The 20,268-nt window shown below is 38.2% G+C and overlaps 1 protein-coding gene and 1 long non-coding RNA gene across 2 annotated transcripts in view; one reads left to right on the forward strand and one right to left on the reverse strand.

The window, feature by feature from the left end:
• The window catches only part of LOC128502623 (uncharacterized), a 113,428-nt gene that overhangs the window by 74,791 nt on the left and 18,369 nt on the right, over nucleotides 1-20,268 (reverse strand). The window lies entirely within an intron of this gene.
• Nucleotides 1-20,268, forward strand: part of MID2 (midline 2) — a 76,523-nt gene that overhangs the window by 55,194 nt on the left and 1,061 nt on the right. The window contains exons 9-10 of the mRNA XM_053472469.1: nucleotides 6,323-6,484; nucleotides 11,405-11,612. Of these exons, the coding sequence (XP_053328444.1) occupies nucleotides 6,323-6,484; nucleotides 11,405-11,612 (370 nt within the window). The remainder of the gene's footprint in view (nucleotides 1-6,322; nucleotides 6,485-11,404; nucleotides 11,613-20,268) is intronic.

The following is a 20,268-nucleotide window of genomic DNA, read 5'->3' on the forward strand; positions in this document are numbered from 1 at the left end:
CTCAGCATATTTTAGAAAGGTTGGTGTGCCACAGTAAAATGTCTTAACCCTGCATTATATTCAAATCAAATGAAACTACAGGTAAGGTCCTGAAGAGACAAAGTAACTTTAAAGGGTGCTTGGTTTAAATGATCTAAGATCTGATACTGAGTATGTATATGGGTTGTGTAGTAAGCAGGATGTTTTGATTTAAAACAATTTAATAAATTGTTAAAAAAAATATATATAAATTTTTTGCCATAGCATAATCTAATTGATCATTGCACCAATTTTGGTATTAGGATTAATTTGAATATAAAATACAATCAGAAGACAAAGATTTAATGATTGTAAGCACAAATAAGCAGGACACTCATCATCTCTTGTTTTTGTAAGTACAAAATATTATTAGAGTTTTCCCACTGTACAACAGTGCGCAATATGATAGTGCTGTATTAATCATAAAAAATCATATTGTCTCCTCCATATCGAAAAATTTTTCCACCATCAGGATAATTGCTGAATAATTAAGGTATTTTATTATTTTGCAAATAGATGTCTCGGGTTAACCCCTTCACCACCAATGATGTGCCAGGTACATCAAGAAAAGATAATCCCTAGGGGAATAAAAAAATAAATAAATAATAATAAATAAAAAAAACCTAAACCAAATGAAAATTATATAGGAATATACATTTGGGTGTTTTTATATAAGAGCAAGCTAAATATACTTTTTTTTTACATTATATCTAGCTGTAGATATTTTTCATACCTGTAAACAGTGAATACATATATTTTAAAAATCCTTTTTTTTTTATTAAACTTTTTCTTTAAAAGTAATATCTTTACCACATATGAATATGTTTTTTTTTTTAAATAAAATATTATTTGTAGACTTCCTATTCGTAAGAAATGTACTGAATTTTGGTAAATTCAGCAGTTCGTACAAAGCCACAAAAACGTACAAAACCACAAAAATTAAGCAAAATGCTCAGAATTTCGTCCAAAATACGTGGGCCCATATTCTTTCTCATTCACTTACATTCACTCTTTCATTCTTGTTCACGCTCTCTCAATGTTTCCCTACTTTCTCTGCATACCGCCTCCACTTCTGCTGACCACTTCTTTCTTTTATCTTCTCTTGTCTATCTTCAATGTGCTATTTTCAATCTTCGTCCACATCTGCGTGGACATAACCCAGCGGGAACTTCAGCCAAAATGGGGGGCACTTTTGATGACGTCCTCTCCTCAATCTTATAGTCAGGGGAGAGGATGTCATCAAAAGCGCCGTCATATTGCCCTAACTTGAACTCAGAGCAATATGGCGGTGCTTTTGGCGTCGCCATTTTAGCGGAAGTTGCCACTTGGTCATGTTTGCAGAGATGCGGATGAAGAGAGAAGATTTAAAACAAATTAGAGACACAACACCATCCAAACAATCTGTTTGCTATAGTTATCAGGTTAGTGAAGTGAGGTCATGGGAATTGTTTGCATTATCATGTGAGCCCTCCCTTACGAAAAAATTACTGCAGTTTTTCTGAAGTAATACTGCAGTTTTTTGGACATGAAAAAACTGCAATACTGCACTTTTACTGCAGTATTACTGCACATTTACTGCAGTTTTACTGCATTTGTACTTCACTGTACTGCAGTTGTACTGCAGTTATTTTTGTACGGAAGTACAATTGCAATAAAGCTGCAGTACATTGAAGTACAATGCAGTATAATTGCAGTAAAAAAAAAAAGCGCAGTAAATGTGCAGTAATAATGCAGTACAGTGAAGTACAAATGCAGTAAAACTGCAGTAAACGTGCAGTAATACTGCAGTAAAAGTACAGTATTGCAGTTTTTTCATGTCCAAAAAACTGCAGAAAAACTGCAGTAATTTTTTGTAAGGGCTTGCTTGCATTGCCTGCATATACCGGGGTTGGGTATCCATGGTGTGTCCCCTTCCCCTCTGCCCTTCTCTGTTTGGAGCCTTTTTTATTTATTATTATTATTACCGTATTTGCTCGATTATAAGACGAGGTTTTTTCAGAGCAAATATGTGTTGGCTCCTCATTAGTCTGGTTGCAGCTTGCTGTCCAGGGGTTAATAGGGAGGAGGTTTAATTGCACCTCCCCCAACACATTAATAAGGTTTTGGTAGCAGTATAAACTGCTTTGTGTGCCCACTATGTAGGAGGTGAGAGTAGGTTCTCACCCTATTGAGAGTGTGCCTTGACGTGGCGGGTGATCTTAATTATGCTTTGGCCAATTCATATAATCAAAACCTCTCATTTATATTATGTTTATATATTTGTTGCCAACTTTATTAGGGTAAGAAGCGCAGACAGTTTTTGTTTCTTGTATACATTGTACAGCCAATACACTGTTTCTTGCAGCATGCTTACACCTGTTTGGTAGGCCTCGTATTACACATTTGTATTATTTGAGCCTGTGACTAGCGTGCAGGTAAATAGTAGCAGGTGCTCTGGACTGATGAGTCAAAAATTGAATTATTTGGATGTAGCCAGAGGAGTTTTGTTTGCCGAAGGGCTGGAAACGGGGATTCTTTGGTGCATCACTCCAAAATAGTAGATGACTAAATTACAGCAGAGAGTCTTTTGGCTCTCATTAAAGTAAGCTGTCTACATTTGTGTGTCATAACTTTCTAAAGGATTATAAAAACAAGGAGCCCTGATCTCAACATCTAGTCTGTCTGGGATTACATGAAAAGAGAGAGAAGCAAATGAGGCTACTTAAATCCACAGAAGAACAGTGGTTAGTTCTCCATGATGTTTGGAATGATCTAGCTGCCAAGATCCTTAAAAAAAAAATAAAAAAAAAATAAAAATAAAAAAATGTGTGCACGTGAACCTAGAAGAATTGATGCTATTTTGAAGGCAAAAAGTGGTCACACCAAATATCAATTTGATTTTGATTTTTCTTCTGTTCACTAACGTGGCCATGCTGGGTTTAAAATTACATCACATACATCAATTTTTTCAAACTTTTTTCGTTTATTAAGATTTGTCCCTCTCCCAACCCCAAATGTAAAAAAAAAAACCTTCTGATCACTATGTAATAGAGTGATCTAGCTGTTAAAATACAATTTGTTTAAAAAAATAGTTTTGCATTTAAATATTAAAAAGGTTCCCAAAAAGGGTCAGCTGTTTATCAATCAACTCCACCCCCTCATCATAATGATTAGTTGCATTCCAAAACATCAATTTGTTCACGATCCTATAGAGATACTATTACATTATGAAAAAGTAATCACAATGACCAACAAATGGCTTTGCTATTTTGCATCATCTGGTAGATTTGCCCTGTCGAATCCCCTTATTGGGGATCTAATTGTCTGCTGACATCCTAACCTTCCTTCCATCAGCAGGAACTTAACGGTTAGCCTTGAGCTGACACAGATAACGTAAATGTGTTTAAATGCCAGAATGATGTCAATGGTGGCAAAGTAGGAAGGTTCTGGCAGCATGTCATGACAACAAAAAAAACATAAAGGAAATGACAAATGTGTAAAGAGAAAAAATACCTTATACCCCTCATAGCAGGATAAAACGCTAATCCAAAATAATTGTAAAAATGAATAGTAAACGGTAAGTGAACTCCTTAACTACTATATTGTTATGTAAGTATTGAAACCCTGATTAATCAAGCTCTACCTTTTAAGAGAAAGATAAAGAAAGAAATATCTCAACTAAAAAATAAAAGGTTAAGTTTTATTATTGCAAGATTAAGAGTCTCATAAATGCTTTTCTCTGTACTCTCACAAAAAAAAATGGTATGACCCATTTCCCTTACCTGAATACCAGCATTACCTTAAGTGTATCATTAATAAGAATGAATAACAAATGTAATTTAATTTTATAGTTTAAATATGTGAGTAATGCAATACAAGTGCCTTGATAATAAATTTGAAACCTAGAATGTACTTTTCATGTTTTTATATATATATAATGTTTGTTTTACTGGCTGGAGGTTTTGTTCTCGTTGCCAGATTGTTTTTGTACACAGAGGTAGACATCAAAATATTTTCACATCTGAAGAAGCATTTGTTTACACACTGTGCGTATTCCCCAGTTTAAAATGTGTTTATTAAAAAAAAAATGTCTTTATAAGTAATTATTAGAATCGGTAGACATATAAAACCTGCTATTTTCCTAATCTCTAATAAGTAAATTATTTAAATATGGCAGTCTTTGTTAGATTTCCAGTCATATAGCACATGCTGTGACATGTCACTGTGATTGGGAGTAGTGAGTGTATTTGAGTTTTCATCAGTGTGAGCATGATCAGAGTAAGTGCGAACATAATTAAGATTTGTGGGATTTGCTGCACACCAACATTTAAGAGGTAAATAGCTACATTCACCTACACACTGTGTATATGTATATTTTTTTTTTTTAAAAAAGGGGACTAGAACCCCGCAAATATGTGCCATGCAATAATGACACTATGAAATAATACAATTATTTCTAGAAGTGTTTTTTATTCTTATTCTGACCCTACAATATCCATAGTTTTCTGGTCATGAACAGAATGTCATCTACTGAACCATTTCACACAGGGGCCTCATTCTGCAACAGGACAAAATGTTCAACCTTTAGGAAAACCACTTTCTGAAAGGCCCACCACAGAGCTGTTAAATAAATAAAAATCTAACTACGTGATGTATCTCACACAATGCAAGAAATCACCCAATATTAAAATACGTTCGGGAAACCAAGCAACTCTTGAACAAAAGACTTAACCACTATGAACATTCTATCCAGTAGGAGGACTAAGGTTGGCCAACATTTCTCAATGCATGATCACACTTTATACCGTGTTTCCCCGAAAGTAAGACAGTGTCTTACTTTCTTTTTATCCCTAAAAGCCCCACTATGTCTTACTTTCGGGGTATGTCTTATATTGGGAAAAAATTGAGAGTGATGGGAGTTATGATGTACTTTTAGAGCATAATTAGATCATGAAAAAGACATTGGAAATGGTACAGCATAACACCCATCACTCTCACACACTTACCAATCAACACACCTACCAATCCACACGTATACCAATCCACACACATATACACCAATCCACACGTATACACAAATCCACACACATATACACTAATCCACACACATATACCAATCCACACACATATACACCAATCCACACACGTATACACAAATCCACACACATATACACTAATCCACACACATATACCAATCCACACACATATACACCAATCCACACACATATACACCAATCCACACACACATACACCAATCCACACACATATACACCAATCCACTCTCACTTAATGCTTTCCTACCTTTCCTTTCTTCTTTCAGCTTCTTTTCCTCCTCTTCGCTCCTCTTCTTCAGTTCTGTCTTCTTCCTGGTTCAGAGGGCACGGACAGCGGTGGGCGCGGCTTCAGTGTTGTGCGCCGGGATCTGACAAGAAACCCCGGCGCACAACAGCTGTTGCCGCGCAGATCACAAGGGAGCGGTATCGGAGGTCATTAACAGACCTCCGGCTCCCTTGAGTGATTTTAAGCCGGGTTGAACCCGGCTTAAAATCACTCAAGGGAGCCGGAGGTCTGTTAAAGACCTCCGATACCGCTCCCTTGCGAGCCTGCTCCTCCAGCGGCGGACATTACTGTCCGTCTCTGGAGGAGTGCCGGGTGCCGCAAGTTGGCAGCCCCTGATGAGCGGCACCCGGTGCGGACCGCCCCCCGTCGCGCCCCCTGGAGTGTGGCGCCCTGCTCTAAGAGGCCGGGAAGCCCCCACCAGGGCCGGCCTTAGGGGTCTGCGGCCGCACAGGGTTTAAATAAAAACATCGGGGGTTTTTTTCAACTTTATTTAACATCCTCCATGTTAAATAAAGTTAAAAAAACTTTATTTAACATGGAGGATGTTAAATAAAGTTAAAAAAAAAACCCCGATGTTTTAATTTAAATCCTGTGCGGCCGCAGACACGTAAGGCCGGCCTTGGTGGGGACTTCCCGGCCCCTTAGAGTGGCGGACCCGGCAAATCCCCCGTGTTTCCCCGAAAGTAAGACATATGTCTTACTTTCGGGGTACGGCTTATATTAGCCGACCCCTCTGAAACCCCCGATACGTCTTACTATCGGGGGTGTCTTACTATCGGGGAAACACGGTAGGACCTCGCTGTGTTAATCTTAAATGACAACTTGACTGTGAAACATGAAATATATCAGTATATTGACTGAAAGGGATTCTCCAACCATCAAAAACACTTTAATGCTTATTAAAGCCAAGAGGTCCCTTTAAATTTAGATGGCGCCCCCTTGGTTCTGCAGAATCTTAGTATATTCCATTTTTATCACAATGCAGGTCTGTACAGTTCAATGGACAGTTGGATGATTGTGCCTAACATCAAGCAGAACCATTATACTGTGCATGGACTCCAGAGTGGAACACGGTACATCTTCTTGGTCAAAGCCATTAACCAAGCTGGGAGCAGACACAGTGACCCTGCAAGGCTCAAGACTAATAGTGAGTATCTAAGCTAAGTGTTTAGTAGTTCTTCCACTATAGTGCACTATAGAGCAGTGCTTAAAATATATTTCACCCACTGGCACAAAAAAGTAATATATAACCTTTATGAACCACTGGACATTTTGGTCCAACAGACCTAATTATACCTAAAGTGCATCACGATATCTGTATATTAAATATGTACCCAAAAAGGGTCACCTGTTTATCAATCAACCTCACATAGGAAGGTTCTGAAAAGTCCAGGCCTGTCATGAGAGCAGTGCAAAAACTAATAATAAAATGGTAATAGAGGGACTGTAGATATTGAAACCCTGAGTTAGTCAATATGCACTACTAAGAAAATATAAAAAGAAAGAGGACACAGTGGATATAAAAAGTCTACACACCCCTGTTAAAATACCAGGTTCTTGTGATTTTAAAGAATGAGACAAAGATAAATCATGTCAGAACTTTTTCCACCTTTAACCCCTTCAGCACCGGGACGTACCTGGTACTTCCTGGTTACTGGTCACCGGTAGACCGGGACGTACCAGGTATGTCTCCTCCAAAAACGCCCCCCACATCACCACGATCGCGGTGATCGTGGAGGCGCTGCTGCTGTCTGCCCAGGAGTCCTGGGCAGACAGCACAGCCTCTCTAAACCCGCCCCCAAGCCTACGATCACTCCCACGGAGTGATTTTGTAGGCAGAAACAGCGATTGCAGAAAAATCTGCAATAGCGGTTTCAGCTGCCACAGGCAGCTTCAGGGAAGGGGGGGGTGTTGAATGATCCAACACCCCCCTGCTGCCTGATCGCTCCATGAGAGCGTCAGTGCAGTGTTAACCCCTTCAATGCCGCGATCGCGGCATTGAATGCCGCAATTGCGGCATTGAAGGGGTTAATTCCCGTTTTGTAGGGGGCTCTGCTGCTTGTGGTCTGCCTGGGAACCCAGGCAGACCAGCAACAGCAAAAACGAGCCCCCAGAAGTCCCAGAAGAGAGACTCCTCCCCTACAATCTCCAGTCTGTTGGAGATTGTGTCCCAGCTGCCAGAGGCAGCTTCAGGGACAGGGAGACAGGGTTCTTTGGTCTCCACATGAGTGTGGAGACCAGACCCCCCACCCTCACCCTTCCTCAGTTAACCCCTCCCCCCTCTTCCTCAATTAACCCCTTCAATGCTGCGATTGTGTATGACCCCCATCGCAGCATTGCAAGGGTTAATATTAGTCCCCACAAGCTTGTGGGGACTAAATACCAGTCAATGCTGTGCTTCAATGGAGCATCAGCATTGAAAGAGTTAAAAAAAATGTAAAAAATAATAATAATAATAAAAAAATTAAAAAATAAATTAATTTAAAAAAAATAATATAATAATAATAATAAAAAAAAATAACAGCACTGACCTGAAAGTCCAGGGTGCTTCCAGGTCAAATGCTGGGCTGATCAGATCGCTCCTGGCCAATAGGAGTGATCGGATCATTATGGCAGCCCACGGATGACCCTGCTCTACAAAGAGAGAGGGGTCATCTAGGGTAATTATGAAAAAACACAAATTGAAAAATCATAATTATTACCTGATCACTTGTCGGTGACATTTTAAGTCGCTGATTATTGATCGGTCTCCCTGATTGATGTCAGCGGCCTAAACCTGTCACTTACAAGTAATCTGATAAAAAAAAATATTTAAAAAAATGTAAATGCACATGTTCCAGTTTTGCCCTCATAGCTTCCTCAAAAAAGGCATGAACCATGCATGTGAGGCCTTGTTGGACTCATGGGATGTTGGTGAACAAAATGTGGTGCTTTCTTCCACTGTTGCACTTATGGTGTGCAAGAAATTCAGTGCAACATTGAAATGTATGCGTTAAAAACGCAATAAAATAATTTCCCTGTGAAGTTTGGCAGACATCAGTGAAGAAATGGCTAACTGAAAACTGTCAAAACTACCCTAGTTGAACACCTTGACTTGTCTACTGTTCATAAATATATACTTTTTTGGGGTAATTTACATTGGGGGGCTTCCAAAATGTCCCAAATGGGATATGGGCCCAGGAAACCAATTTCTGAAAATTCCAAATGTGAAAAAGAAAATGCGCATGTTCCAGTTTTGCCCTCATAGCTTCCTCAAAAATTGCATGAACCATGCATGTGAGGCCTTGTTGGAACCGGGGGATGTTGGTGAACACAATTTGGTGTTTTTTTCTGCAGTTGCACATATTCTATACAAAATATAATATAAAATCTAAAGCAACATTGCAACATATGCAAAAAAACCAAAAAAATATAAAAATACCTCAAAATTTGGCAGCAATTGGCGATAAAATCCCTGTTTGAAAAGTGTCAAAATGACCCTAGTTGTACACCTTGACTTATCTACTGTTCATAAACATATAATTTTGGGGGGATAATCAGTATCTGTGACAACTATTGCAGTTATTAGACTACCATGCCAAATTTGAAAAAAATTACATTTCAAAAACGTAATGCATGCCTTGCAATATTTTCCCCTATACTGGTCAAAATAGATAAAAATCCTGGCCGTGTTGGGTGGTTTCCAAATCAGGACAACTTAATGAATATATTTGGGATAATTTTTTCCCATTGGTTCAATGTGTGTACAATTTGTATGTATACAAAACTGTAAAAAAATGCGTTTTTTTTATTTTTTCCCCACTTTTTCCAGTTTATTTCAAATAAAACAATGTACTACCCAGCTTAAAATGGTTTCAAATGAAAGCCCTACTTGTGCTGAAAAAAACAATATATGATTTGTGTGGGTGCACCACTTGATAAGAGAAAAATTACAGTTGAAGAAAGACATGGCAAAAACACAAAAACGGCTCCGGTCCTTTAGCGACACCCTAGCTTAAAAATCCCGGTCCTGAAGGGGTTAATGTGACCTATAATGTGAACAATTCAAATGCAAAACAAGCTGATCCCTCTCCCCTACCTAAATACCAGCTAATAGTTCCATCTACACGTAATCATTAACTAGAAAATGTTTTGTAAAATAAATATTTTATTTGAATTGGGATTCAGTAGCATTCAAATGACATTTTAAATTAATTGCTAAAATACAGTATGCTGTAGAGCTTAATAAATCAGTGCATTTCTACTGTTAACAACATGACTTCATTTCTTATTGTAGATTATGATGCTCAAAAAATAAATCACTACTTAGACTGGTATTCACAATGTCAGAAGGACAAAAGATGCAGAGTTCCTATTAGAATCTAATTCCTTGGCACTAGTAAGAAATATGTCTGCTATTCACAAGGGGTTTCTGGATTTAATGTTATCTCGTAGCAGTTAACTGACAATGTCCAGGCAGGCAGGATGTAACAATTCATTGCATCCATGCACAATTCTCTATGAACCTTGGCTTTTCCAAATCCTGGGAAATAAACTGCTTTTATAAGCAGTAAAGCTCACTGAGGATTTAAAATCAGGTGCGTGTGAGCAAACGTAAAGGGTGATAGATCTGATTTTAAAATGATTTATCTTAGATTTAAGATGCAGCCTATGTGTACGCACTTAAAGATGCTACCTCTGCCGATTTTGATACTTGTAACAAAATGAAGCATTATAGAAACATTATTCTTAGTACTGCTGAATATCCAATTGGTATCAGAAATTGTAATCTCTAAAACATAACATTTAATAGATAATAATTTAAATGGTCATAGGAGAATATAAATAAAATATAAATACCCAACATCAAATACATATACCCTGATCTTGCAAAGCGGCTGTAGGGCAAGGGAGAATTGAAGTAAATAAATAATTTATTGAATACATAAACTAAAAACTACAAACCCTACAGTAAAGCCTCCCACACTAAGCTCCAACTAGGAGACAACGCTAGCTAATCTCTATATTCTAAATATCTGCAGTAACTGTAATTCTAACACTCAAACTAACTAAAGCTGCAGAGAAATTAAATTTAGTGTTTCTGTGGGAATTCTGTTATTCTGTCAATACAGTCATGCTAAAATAGAAAAGGGCCTTCTCCAAACTTTTCCCACAAGGTTGGGAGCATAGCATTGTCCAAAATGTCTTTATATACTGAAGGGGGCACACACACACATTTTGGACAATGCTATGCCTCCAAGTTTGTGGAAACCGTTTGGGGAAAGCCCTTTTCAATACCAGCTTGACTGTGCCCCAGTGTATAAAGCATGGTCCATAAATACAGGGATGGATGAGTTTGGTGTAGAAGAACATGACTGGCCTGCACAGAGCCCTGGCCTTAACCTCATCAAACACTTTTGGGATGAAATGAGAGGGAGATTGAGCGCCAGGGCTTTTCGCCCAATGTCTGACCTCACAAATGCTCTACTGGATGCAAGATGGGCAAGAATTCCCACAGAAACACTCCAAAATCTTGTGGAAAACCTTCCCAGAAGAGTGGAAGCTCTTATAGCTGCAAAGAGGGGGGACCAACTGCATATTAATGTCTATGTATTTAGAATGCAATGTCAAACGTCTCAAGTATGATTGATTTATCTTAAATAAATAGAAATGTAATCAAGAAAAGCTTATAAACTTTAAAAACTATACAATGTATCCCCTTCATTCTTGTCTAGATGCAACTAATTTCTGGATGGTGTTATTCCACATTAATATTTCTTCAAAACTAAATACAAATGCAAATACTTAGAATTCGTCTTCTCCCTGTTTCTCTTCCCTCTATAAAGAAACATTTTTTGGATTATCATATGCACTATAATGGACTTCTAGCATATATGTAATTATTGGTCTTAAAGGGGGATGCATCCAAAAGGTGAAGTTTGATTTTATTTTAACACATGGTATCATGGCCCAGTTATCTAAATCATCTTTTTACACATGTTAAAGTACGTATGTCTAACTTCTACTTGTCAAGCCCTAATTACAGTTCCTTCAGCTGCAGTAATTTGTTTAACTACTATTATTGTAGGTCAGCCTTTTAAACTTGACCCAAAATTTGCTCACAAGAAGCTAAAAATATCAAATGATGGAATGCAGATGGAAAAGGAAGAGAGTTCTCTGAAAAAGAGCCACACACCTGAAAGGTTCAGCGGAGCTGGTTGCTATGGAGCTTCTGGAAATGTATTTATCGATAGTGGATGTCACTATTGGGAGGTAGCCGTGGGGAACTCTACATGGTAAGCTCATAGTCATATAATGCAGTTTTTCTGGAAAGGAAGAGCCACAAACACATTTTTAATGTTAGTTTTTTGTTTTTCCGTAATAAAGATTGATGTGTGATGCATCTGTTGCTGAGCAGCCTAAGGAAATTTTGATGTAATTAATAAAACAAGTGTTCAGAAGACATATATGTCTTGAGGAATCATCCTTTGTGTCTAAGGGTCTGCTGAAATTGTTATGCGTTATTGTTTGCACGAGCTAAAATTTTTACATTTCTTACTGTATGTTTCCTCAGTAAAATATTTTCTCTTGTTTGCATCAGTACAAGATAGGTTTCCAGCCTTACTAACAGGAATTACTTTATAATCTGACAAATCAATAAATCAATCTCTGAAATGGAGGCTGATAGCACTAGCTGATGAATGTGCTGACTGGTAATATTGTCTGCTGCAATATTGTAGGATCTAAATGACTTCTAAGAAACCTTTATGAGCTCTGAATGTTTTACATGAAAAGAGAAATATCTTAAAATGAAATGCTATATATTAAACTGGTATGTTACTCATAAAACAGAAAACAATTGTATTGATATTTGCATCTTTTATTTAAATTTGTACTACTATTTCTAAAATTGCATTATAATTTTTTGCTCAGTTTCTAACTCTTACCTGTACCTCACCACAATTTTACAATGAATCAGGTAGGGCTGCAACTAACTATTATCTTCATAATCGATTAGTTGGTTGATTACGACCCCCCTCCCCAAATCTGAATATTAATTTAGGAAAAAAAGAAAAAGCCTGAATATAAGACGACCCTATAGGAAAAAAGTTTTAAATAAAAGCTATGATTGAGAAAAATATTTTGGTTTTATTTCCTTCTATTTTCCAACCTGCCCCCCAGTTATGCACATCTGCCCCAGAAATGCCTTATACCCCCTATATGCCACTGTGCCCCATGATATGCCTTTTAACCCTATATGCCACTGTGCCCCATGATATGCCTTTTAACCCTATATGCCACTGTGGCCCATGATATGCCTTTTAACCCTATATGCCACTGTGCCCCATGATATGCCTTTTGACCCCCTATGTGCCACTCTGCCTCCATAAATGCCTCATACGCCTATATGCCACTCAGGCATTTAGAGGGCATATTATGGGCAAGAGTGGCATATAGGGAGGTTTAAGGCATTCAGGAGGCAGAGTGGCGTATAGAGGGTTAAAAAAGCATTTCTGGAGGCAGAGTGGCATTAAGGGGGTTAAAATGCATTTCACAGAGCCTCCAGAAATGCCTTATGCCCCCCATTTAACACTCCCTCCCCCTCCCTCCTCCAAACTTACCGGTGCTTCTGACTTCCCTGTCATGTAGCCGGGGCAGTGTGTAGATCCCACGCACTTACACTGCAGCCAGAAGGAGGCGTGGCTAGCAGCGGGGGGGGGCAGACCTCCTCCGACTGTCAGAGATCAGAGTTCCCAGCACCGGTGAACGATGGACACAGACAACCCCCGCTGCTAGCCACACCTCCTTCCTGCTGCAGCGGAAGTTGTCTACGCGAATTGCGTAGACATCTACAGGCTGCTCCAGCTACACACCGGGGACTCAGAAGTACCGGTAAGTGGGGCGGGGGAGGGAGACAGGAGGATCCAGGTCCCCTGCAGCTGCAGGGGATCTGGATCTTAGTCGTCTCCTAGTCAGACCTATTTGAGGTCTGATTATAAGACGACCCCGATTATAAGACGAGGGGTATTTTTCAGAGCATTTGCTCTGAAAAAAACCTCGTCTTATAATCGAGCAAATACGGTAAATGTAAATTGTTTATTTAAAATAATTTAGTGGACAAACTGGATGTTAAAAACAAATAAAAAAACGTTGTTTTTATTTCCCAACCTGCCCCCTCCAGTTATGCACATCTGAGCCCAGGCTTGCCACACTGCCTTATACCCCCTGATATGCTTTATGCCCCCTCCAGATATGCCCCTCTGCCCCTCCAGATATGCCCCTCTGCCCCTCCAGATATGCCCCTCTGCCCCCTCCAGATATGCCTTATACCCCGTATATGCCACTCTGCCCCCAAGGCACAGACCCCCACCGGCTGCCAGAGAGGAAGAATATAGAGGTCATGTCACGCTGGTGCTCCATCATAGAAGGTCATGTCACGCTGGTGCTCCATCATAGAAGCCCCGGCGGAAATGGAGGATAATAGCGGAGGATGTCTGCGCACATTGCACAGACATCTGCTGGCTGTCAGAGAGGAGGATCCAGGTCCCCTGCAGGGCTGCGGGGGATCTGGATCTTAGTGTTATTATCCAACCTCTGATCGGATTATAAAATGAAGGGTATTTTTCAAAGCATTTGTTCTGAAAAACCCCTCCTCTTATATTCGATAGAATCGATTCAACTAATCGATAATGAAATTCTTGGCAACGATTTTCATTATCTATTATTATCGATTGTATCGATTAGTTGTTGCAGCCCTAGAATCAGGGTTATGTAACCCCAGAGGGGTTCATCACAGATTTTTCTCTTCAAGAGATTCCGTGTTTCTTGGCTGTTTGCATTGTGGGCTAGCTGCTGTGAAGACAGGCTAAGACTTTGCACAAGTGTAAATGAGTTGCATGTGTGAGGGAGAGCATGAGATTCACAGTTATAGGAGGGTCAATCCCTATTTTGGGCCCAAATCCTTCTCTACCTCCATATTCCCCTAAATTACCTACAGAATGGTAGCCAGGTATACGTACAAATAAAAAAGTTACAACATTTTCTATGTAAACAGAAAATACATTCATAAATTAAACAATGGTACTAGGTCACAAAGTCACATAAAAAAAAAATCTTGGTTAAGTCTGCACCAAGAAGTATCTCTAGCCACACCCCTAAAGAAAATCTCCCTTTTAGCTGTTTATACAGATATGTGTGATGAGATATTAATCCCCTAGGCTGTGAGACATGTGGGAGTTCAACAGCTAAGGGGATACCTGCTGGCTACTCTTGTTTATCTTGCTATCAGGAGACAGGACACTACCAACTGAGGGCAAAACAGGTCATGCTGGGAATCCAAGAGGCAAGCAGCGAAACCAGGAGCAAGAAGAAATTAGAAAAAAACCCAGATCTATCCAAAATAGAGCCTCAGGGCTGCTGAACAAAGAATTCACTCCATGGACGTGCAAGGCGTGCCTATGACCAAACTGTCATGATCAATAGGAAGTCTGGTGTCATGCGTCAGAGTCCAATATGCAGAGGTATACATGTGCTGAGACAGATCCAGATGGCAAGTAGGCATGGCAAACTGAAGTAAAGGACAGGGATACAGGCAAGCATCAAACAAAGATACAAAACAATCACAAAAGCTAGCTCTAGGACCTCATTCATGTAAAAAGTCGGTTTATCCTATGGCTGTAAGATACAAGCTTGTCACAGCTTCATATTACTTCACAGTATGCAAGAACACTAGCCCTACACAAAAAAGCAAAACACCAAAACTAAAATAGGGGGAAAAAACAAGGTGCTTACCTGTAGCAGGTAGGACAGAAACAAAGGAATAAGGTAGGGGCAGGCAGGTGCGTAGCTAGAAACCACTGGTGCGAAAATAGCCTAGGGGCAACTTCAGCAGCTGGGCTGTGCCATCATTGCCCCCAAACAACTTGGCACACATATATAAACGCATTCTAACACATTTCACCCTGCTTACACATACATGGTTACACACAAACCCCTACAAATCCGTGCTCACACACAAACACTTACACATCCGTGCTCACACACAAATACAAATCCATGTTCACACACACAATTACACATCCCTTTCTAAACAATTTTGAAACCGTATGAGGAGAAAGGAACAAGAGGTCACACCGGTCCCCTACAAGCACAGGCCCCGTTGCTGCTGCAACCCCTGTAGCTATGCCACTGGGGGCAGGTTTTACACCAAAAAATCTGAGTAGTTCTATTTAAAATAATCCATAAATGAACCAGCATCTCATGGTTTACTAGCTCCTGAAATCGTAGGGGATTGTATTTTTCGTTGTTAGATTTATGTTTTAGAATTAGGTGTATTTTATTTACATACTAGTATTTTAGTCTTTGAAAATGAATTCAAAACAACCCAGTGGGGCAGAATATCGTAAAAGAAGAAAATATACCAAAATAGAAAATGACAAAATGTCCTCATCGATGGGAAAATGGCTGGGAAAAACGGCATCAACCGATGAGAATACCAAAGCACCCAGTGTCTCTGAAGAGATGATTTCAAGCTTGTCTCCAGAATGACAGTGGGAATGCAGCTTTAGAATTAAATGTAGATATTAATACCATCATTCACCACCGTTATCAACTATTGACAATGATTAGACACTCAGCACCTTCAATACCATAACTGATACTAATACCAATGCGAACATTTATGATCCACAATATAATTCCTATTCAGGGTTTCTAAATTTTAATGATCTATCTTCATGACCTTGCATAACAGATAAAATAAGGTGCTACCTTATTGAGCATGGACCTGACCAAGGAAAAACTGCTGATTTTCTAAAGTCAATATCCGAAGATAGTAGAAAATTCTCAAAAGACTGGTTTTTCAAGAAGCTTTCTAATGGTGAAATAGTCGAACACAATTGGCTTATTTACTCAGAAAACAGTAAGTCATTTTTTTGTTTCCCATGTATGTTGTTTGATCAACAATCCACCAAACCAAATATTGCCACTCCAGAAGTAGGGTTTACTGACTGGAAAAATGTAAATCATATTATGGAACACAAAAATTCTGCAAATCACTGCCAAAACGTTTGTGAATGGAAGACAATAGAAAAAAAGTTGTTAAGCAGATAGTCTATTGATTATTTAGTACAAAAAGCTATTGAAACTGAAAAACTAAAATGGAGACACATTCTAAAAGTAATACTTGATGCTGTCATGTTTTGCGCTAAAAACAATTTACCTCTAAGAGGATCAAGTAACAACATAGAAGACCCTAACTCGGGAATATTTCTTAGTTTACTGAAACTTATAAGTCGCTATGATGTACAGCTAAAACAGCATATCACAACTCAGGAAATAAAGGTTCACCGAGTTACTTTTCACCAACAATACAAATTAGTTCATTGTCCTACTAGGAGACCATGTGGTGAAATTATATCCAAAGTTAAAAAAGATAAATATTATTCACTCCTTTTGGACTGCACACAAGACGTATCTCATCGAAAACAAATGTCCCAGATTGTGAGATATGTGTGAATTGACAATGGAGTTATAGCTGTGGAAGAAAGTTTCATTGACTTCATCGAAACAAAAGAAAAAACAGGAATTGGATTAGCCGAAAGAAATAATAAAAAAGCTTGAAAAGGATGGGCTTGATCTTCAAGATGTCAGAGGTCAAGGTTATGATAATGGCGCAAACGTGTCAGGAGTGTACGAAGGTTTAAGAAATTTAGAAGAAGAAAAAAATACGCAAATTTTCTTCCATGTTTCACCCATTGCCTTAACTTAATCAGAGTTCATGCAGCTTTCATAAATTGCACAATTGTTTCATTTTTTGGGATTGTGAATAAAATTGACAATTTTTCCCATTCTACCAGTCGCTGGGATACTTTGATGAGTTTCTTAAAAGTATCACTAAAGAGTCATGCTGAAGCCAGGTGGTCATCAAATGCAGTACAAGCTTTAAATTCATAGATTGCATAAGTGGTCAAGGTTTTAAAACATGTTGCTACAACAAAATGTCCAGAAACAGTTTCAACAGCTAACAGCCTTCTTAAAAAAATTTATATATATTTTGTGCAGGCTAAGTAACATGGCGCAATATATTGAGTCAAATTGACAGTTAATATATCACTACAAAACAAAGGCACCACTGTTTCTCAGGCTTCCAGAATGATCAGGGATTACAAAATATCTTACAGGAGATAAGGCAAAGTGATATGGTCACTGTTTTTATGGACTGCAAAAAAAGGCTGAAGAAATTGGAATCACAGCAGAATTTATGGAATCTAGAAACAGAAAAATAAAAAGACAGCAATCATATGAATGTGAAGATGAATTTTCTACTTTATCATCTGAAAAGTCTTTCAAAATACAAATCTAAAAAATGTTTTTGACACCATAATACATCAATTTAACTGGCGATACGAAGCCCTAAATTAAATTTCTTCTGATTTTGATTTTCTGTCAGGTGAATCACTCACAAAATGGATACTGTGCATCTACAAAAAGCAGCAGTAGATTTGACTCTAAAATACAACCATGATTTGAATATGAGTGAATTTTCATCTGAGATCCAGAGTTTTAAACAATGGCATCTAGTTTAGACCTTCTTCGGTTTATTCATGGCCCTCATTTGGCTGAATTTTACCCAAATGTAGAAATTTCCTTAAGAATTTTTCTCAGTTTGCCAGTAACTGTAGCTTCTTGTGAAATAAGTTTTATCAAGCTTAAACAAATCAACTACCTCAGAGCATCAACAGGTAAAGAGAGACTAACAAGTATGGCTATCTTGTCGATTGAACAAGACATAGCAAAAAATATTGATTTTGATGCAATTATTGAAACATTTGCCTCATTAAAGGCACGAAAAATACAACTTTGAAAACCTGCATCTATGTCTATGTATTTAAAAGTCCCTGTTGGTGTTATGGGCAGGTGTCCATATAGTGTTCTCATAAAAGAGGTAACCCTCTGTAAACACTCGTTGCTCACTTAAAATGTGCTTTATTTTTAAATCTTTATGTTCCCAACATTATTGCAATCATTTGTTTTTCTTTTTTCAAAAATGGTTACTTCTCCGGGCGATGAATTAACATGAAAAACACTTTAATTCTATAATTTAAATATTGTATAAAATCTTAATAAATACAGATTAATACTGAGAGCACTTTATTTTTGTGTAAATTCATGCTAAGTTACATATCTTTATAAATATGTTGTAATATTATTAATGTCCTTATTTTTTATCTACTTTCCTCAAAATAACCTTTGTAAAAAGAGAGGGGGCGCAATTTTCTGTTCCTGCCTCAGGTACAAAAGAAGCTAACTACGGCTCTGATAACTGGTAATATGTTCATTTACTGTGTCCTGTATAACTTTAGACAAAGAGGTTAGTTAAATCTGTGGCTTAGTGGATAGTCTAATATCAATGACTGATGATTGTTTAATGCACTCATTTAAGTATCATTTTTTCTTTGCCAAGCTGCTGATACACACTAGATAACAGGCCATGACGTTAGCTATTACTGTTTGTGCGTTGTGTGGCTTCTCTTGCTTACTCTGAAAATGCCTTTTGAAACTGTGTAAAAACTGTGTAAAACTTTATTTCTTTGACTTGAACTATTTGATGGAGACTGTTTTGTGGTACTCCCACAAAGCTGTTTACTTACAATAATGTTATTGGTGTACGTTTGTGAAGGAACACCTGTGCACATGTCTTTTTTATTCTCAATGTGCAGTGTTTAGTTTACCTTAAGCCTTCAGTGGATGGCTTGCACAACAACCTATGGTTTTTATGTTCGTTTGGTCTCTTTTTTTTATCTTTTCCTTTTGAAAATGTTCATTGAATGCATGTCTAAGCCAGTTATTATAACTTCGAATGGCTCTGTGTGATCTCTGCACTCTGCTTCTCCCCCTGGGTCACACACTACGTGGGCAGTTCGTTCCTGACAACACCAATTATGGTGATGCTGTCAACTCTGCTTAAAAATTTCACACACAGTCTGTTTAACATGCAGTGTGCAGTCCTCAAACATTCATTTTTAATAAGGTACATTGCTCTTTAGGCTTTCGAAGCACAAAAAAATGCACTCCTTTCCGCAGAGGTGTTCATAATGTTTAGATTTCAGCACTGTGGAAAACTGTTTTGCCAAGTTATTAAAGAAAACCCGCAAGCAAAATCACTGCTCAATGTCGGCATATTACCCAGAATCCTAGAGTAGTAACAATCTGCAGTTAATACATTTTTAACATTGTTGTGCATTAGTCTGTGAATAGGCACTGAAAATGCTAGGTTCAGATGTTGACGTCTTGCTTCTGTTAAGTAAAAGGTCGCTTAGAGAAAACTTCAAAGATACTTTTTATGTTTTGGGCAAAAAAAAACTAAGCTGTTATTAAATTACATTTGTTAAAAAGTGTCAGCAGATTTTATAGCACTATCACAACAAAGACAAGATTACAAGCAAGATTAAAATTGACAATAACATAAACACACATTAAGACATACTGATTCAAAAGGAGAAGAAGTCCCTGCTCTTGCGAGCTTACATTTTCTTAGTAGGTTGAGGAGGAATGAGACAAAAGGAGAGGACTGCTTTGGTGAAAATTATTTCATTGTAGCGAGGTTGATGTATAAAAGTTGAAAATTGCAATAATCCAGGCTGAATATGACAGGGGAATTGATTAGTATTGCAGTAGCCCCTTGCGTGAAAAAAGTATGTAAGTGTTAAGAAGAGAGTTGAGTTAAGTGTAACATAAAGGTAGCAAATAAAGTTCAGTTAGTGAGGCAAGTTACAAGGGAGGGTGAGAGGACGGGAGAAGAAAGATAAATTAGCATACATTTGCTACTGGAATCCAAAAGAACAGATTACTTGTCAGGGAGAAGCTATAGATAGAGGAGAGTAGGGTATACCAATTTATAGCAGTAAGGGAGACAAAACGAGTCCTTGAGAAGATATGGCCGTAGAGGTA

This window comes from Spea bombifrons, chromosome 8 (genome assembly GCF_027358695.1).
Source record: "Spea bombifrons isolate aSpeBom1 chromosome 8, aSpeBom1.2.pri, whole genome shotgun sequence".
Classification (NCBI taxonomy): Eukaryota; Metazoa; Chordata; class Amphibia; order Anura; family Pelobatidae; genus Spea; species Spea bombifrons.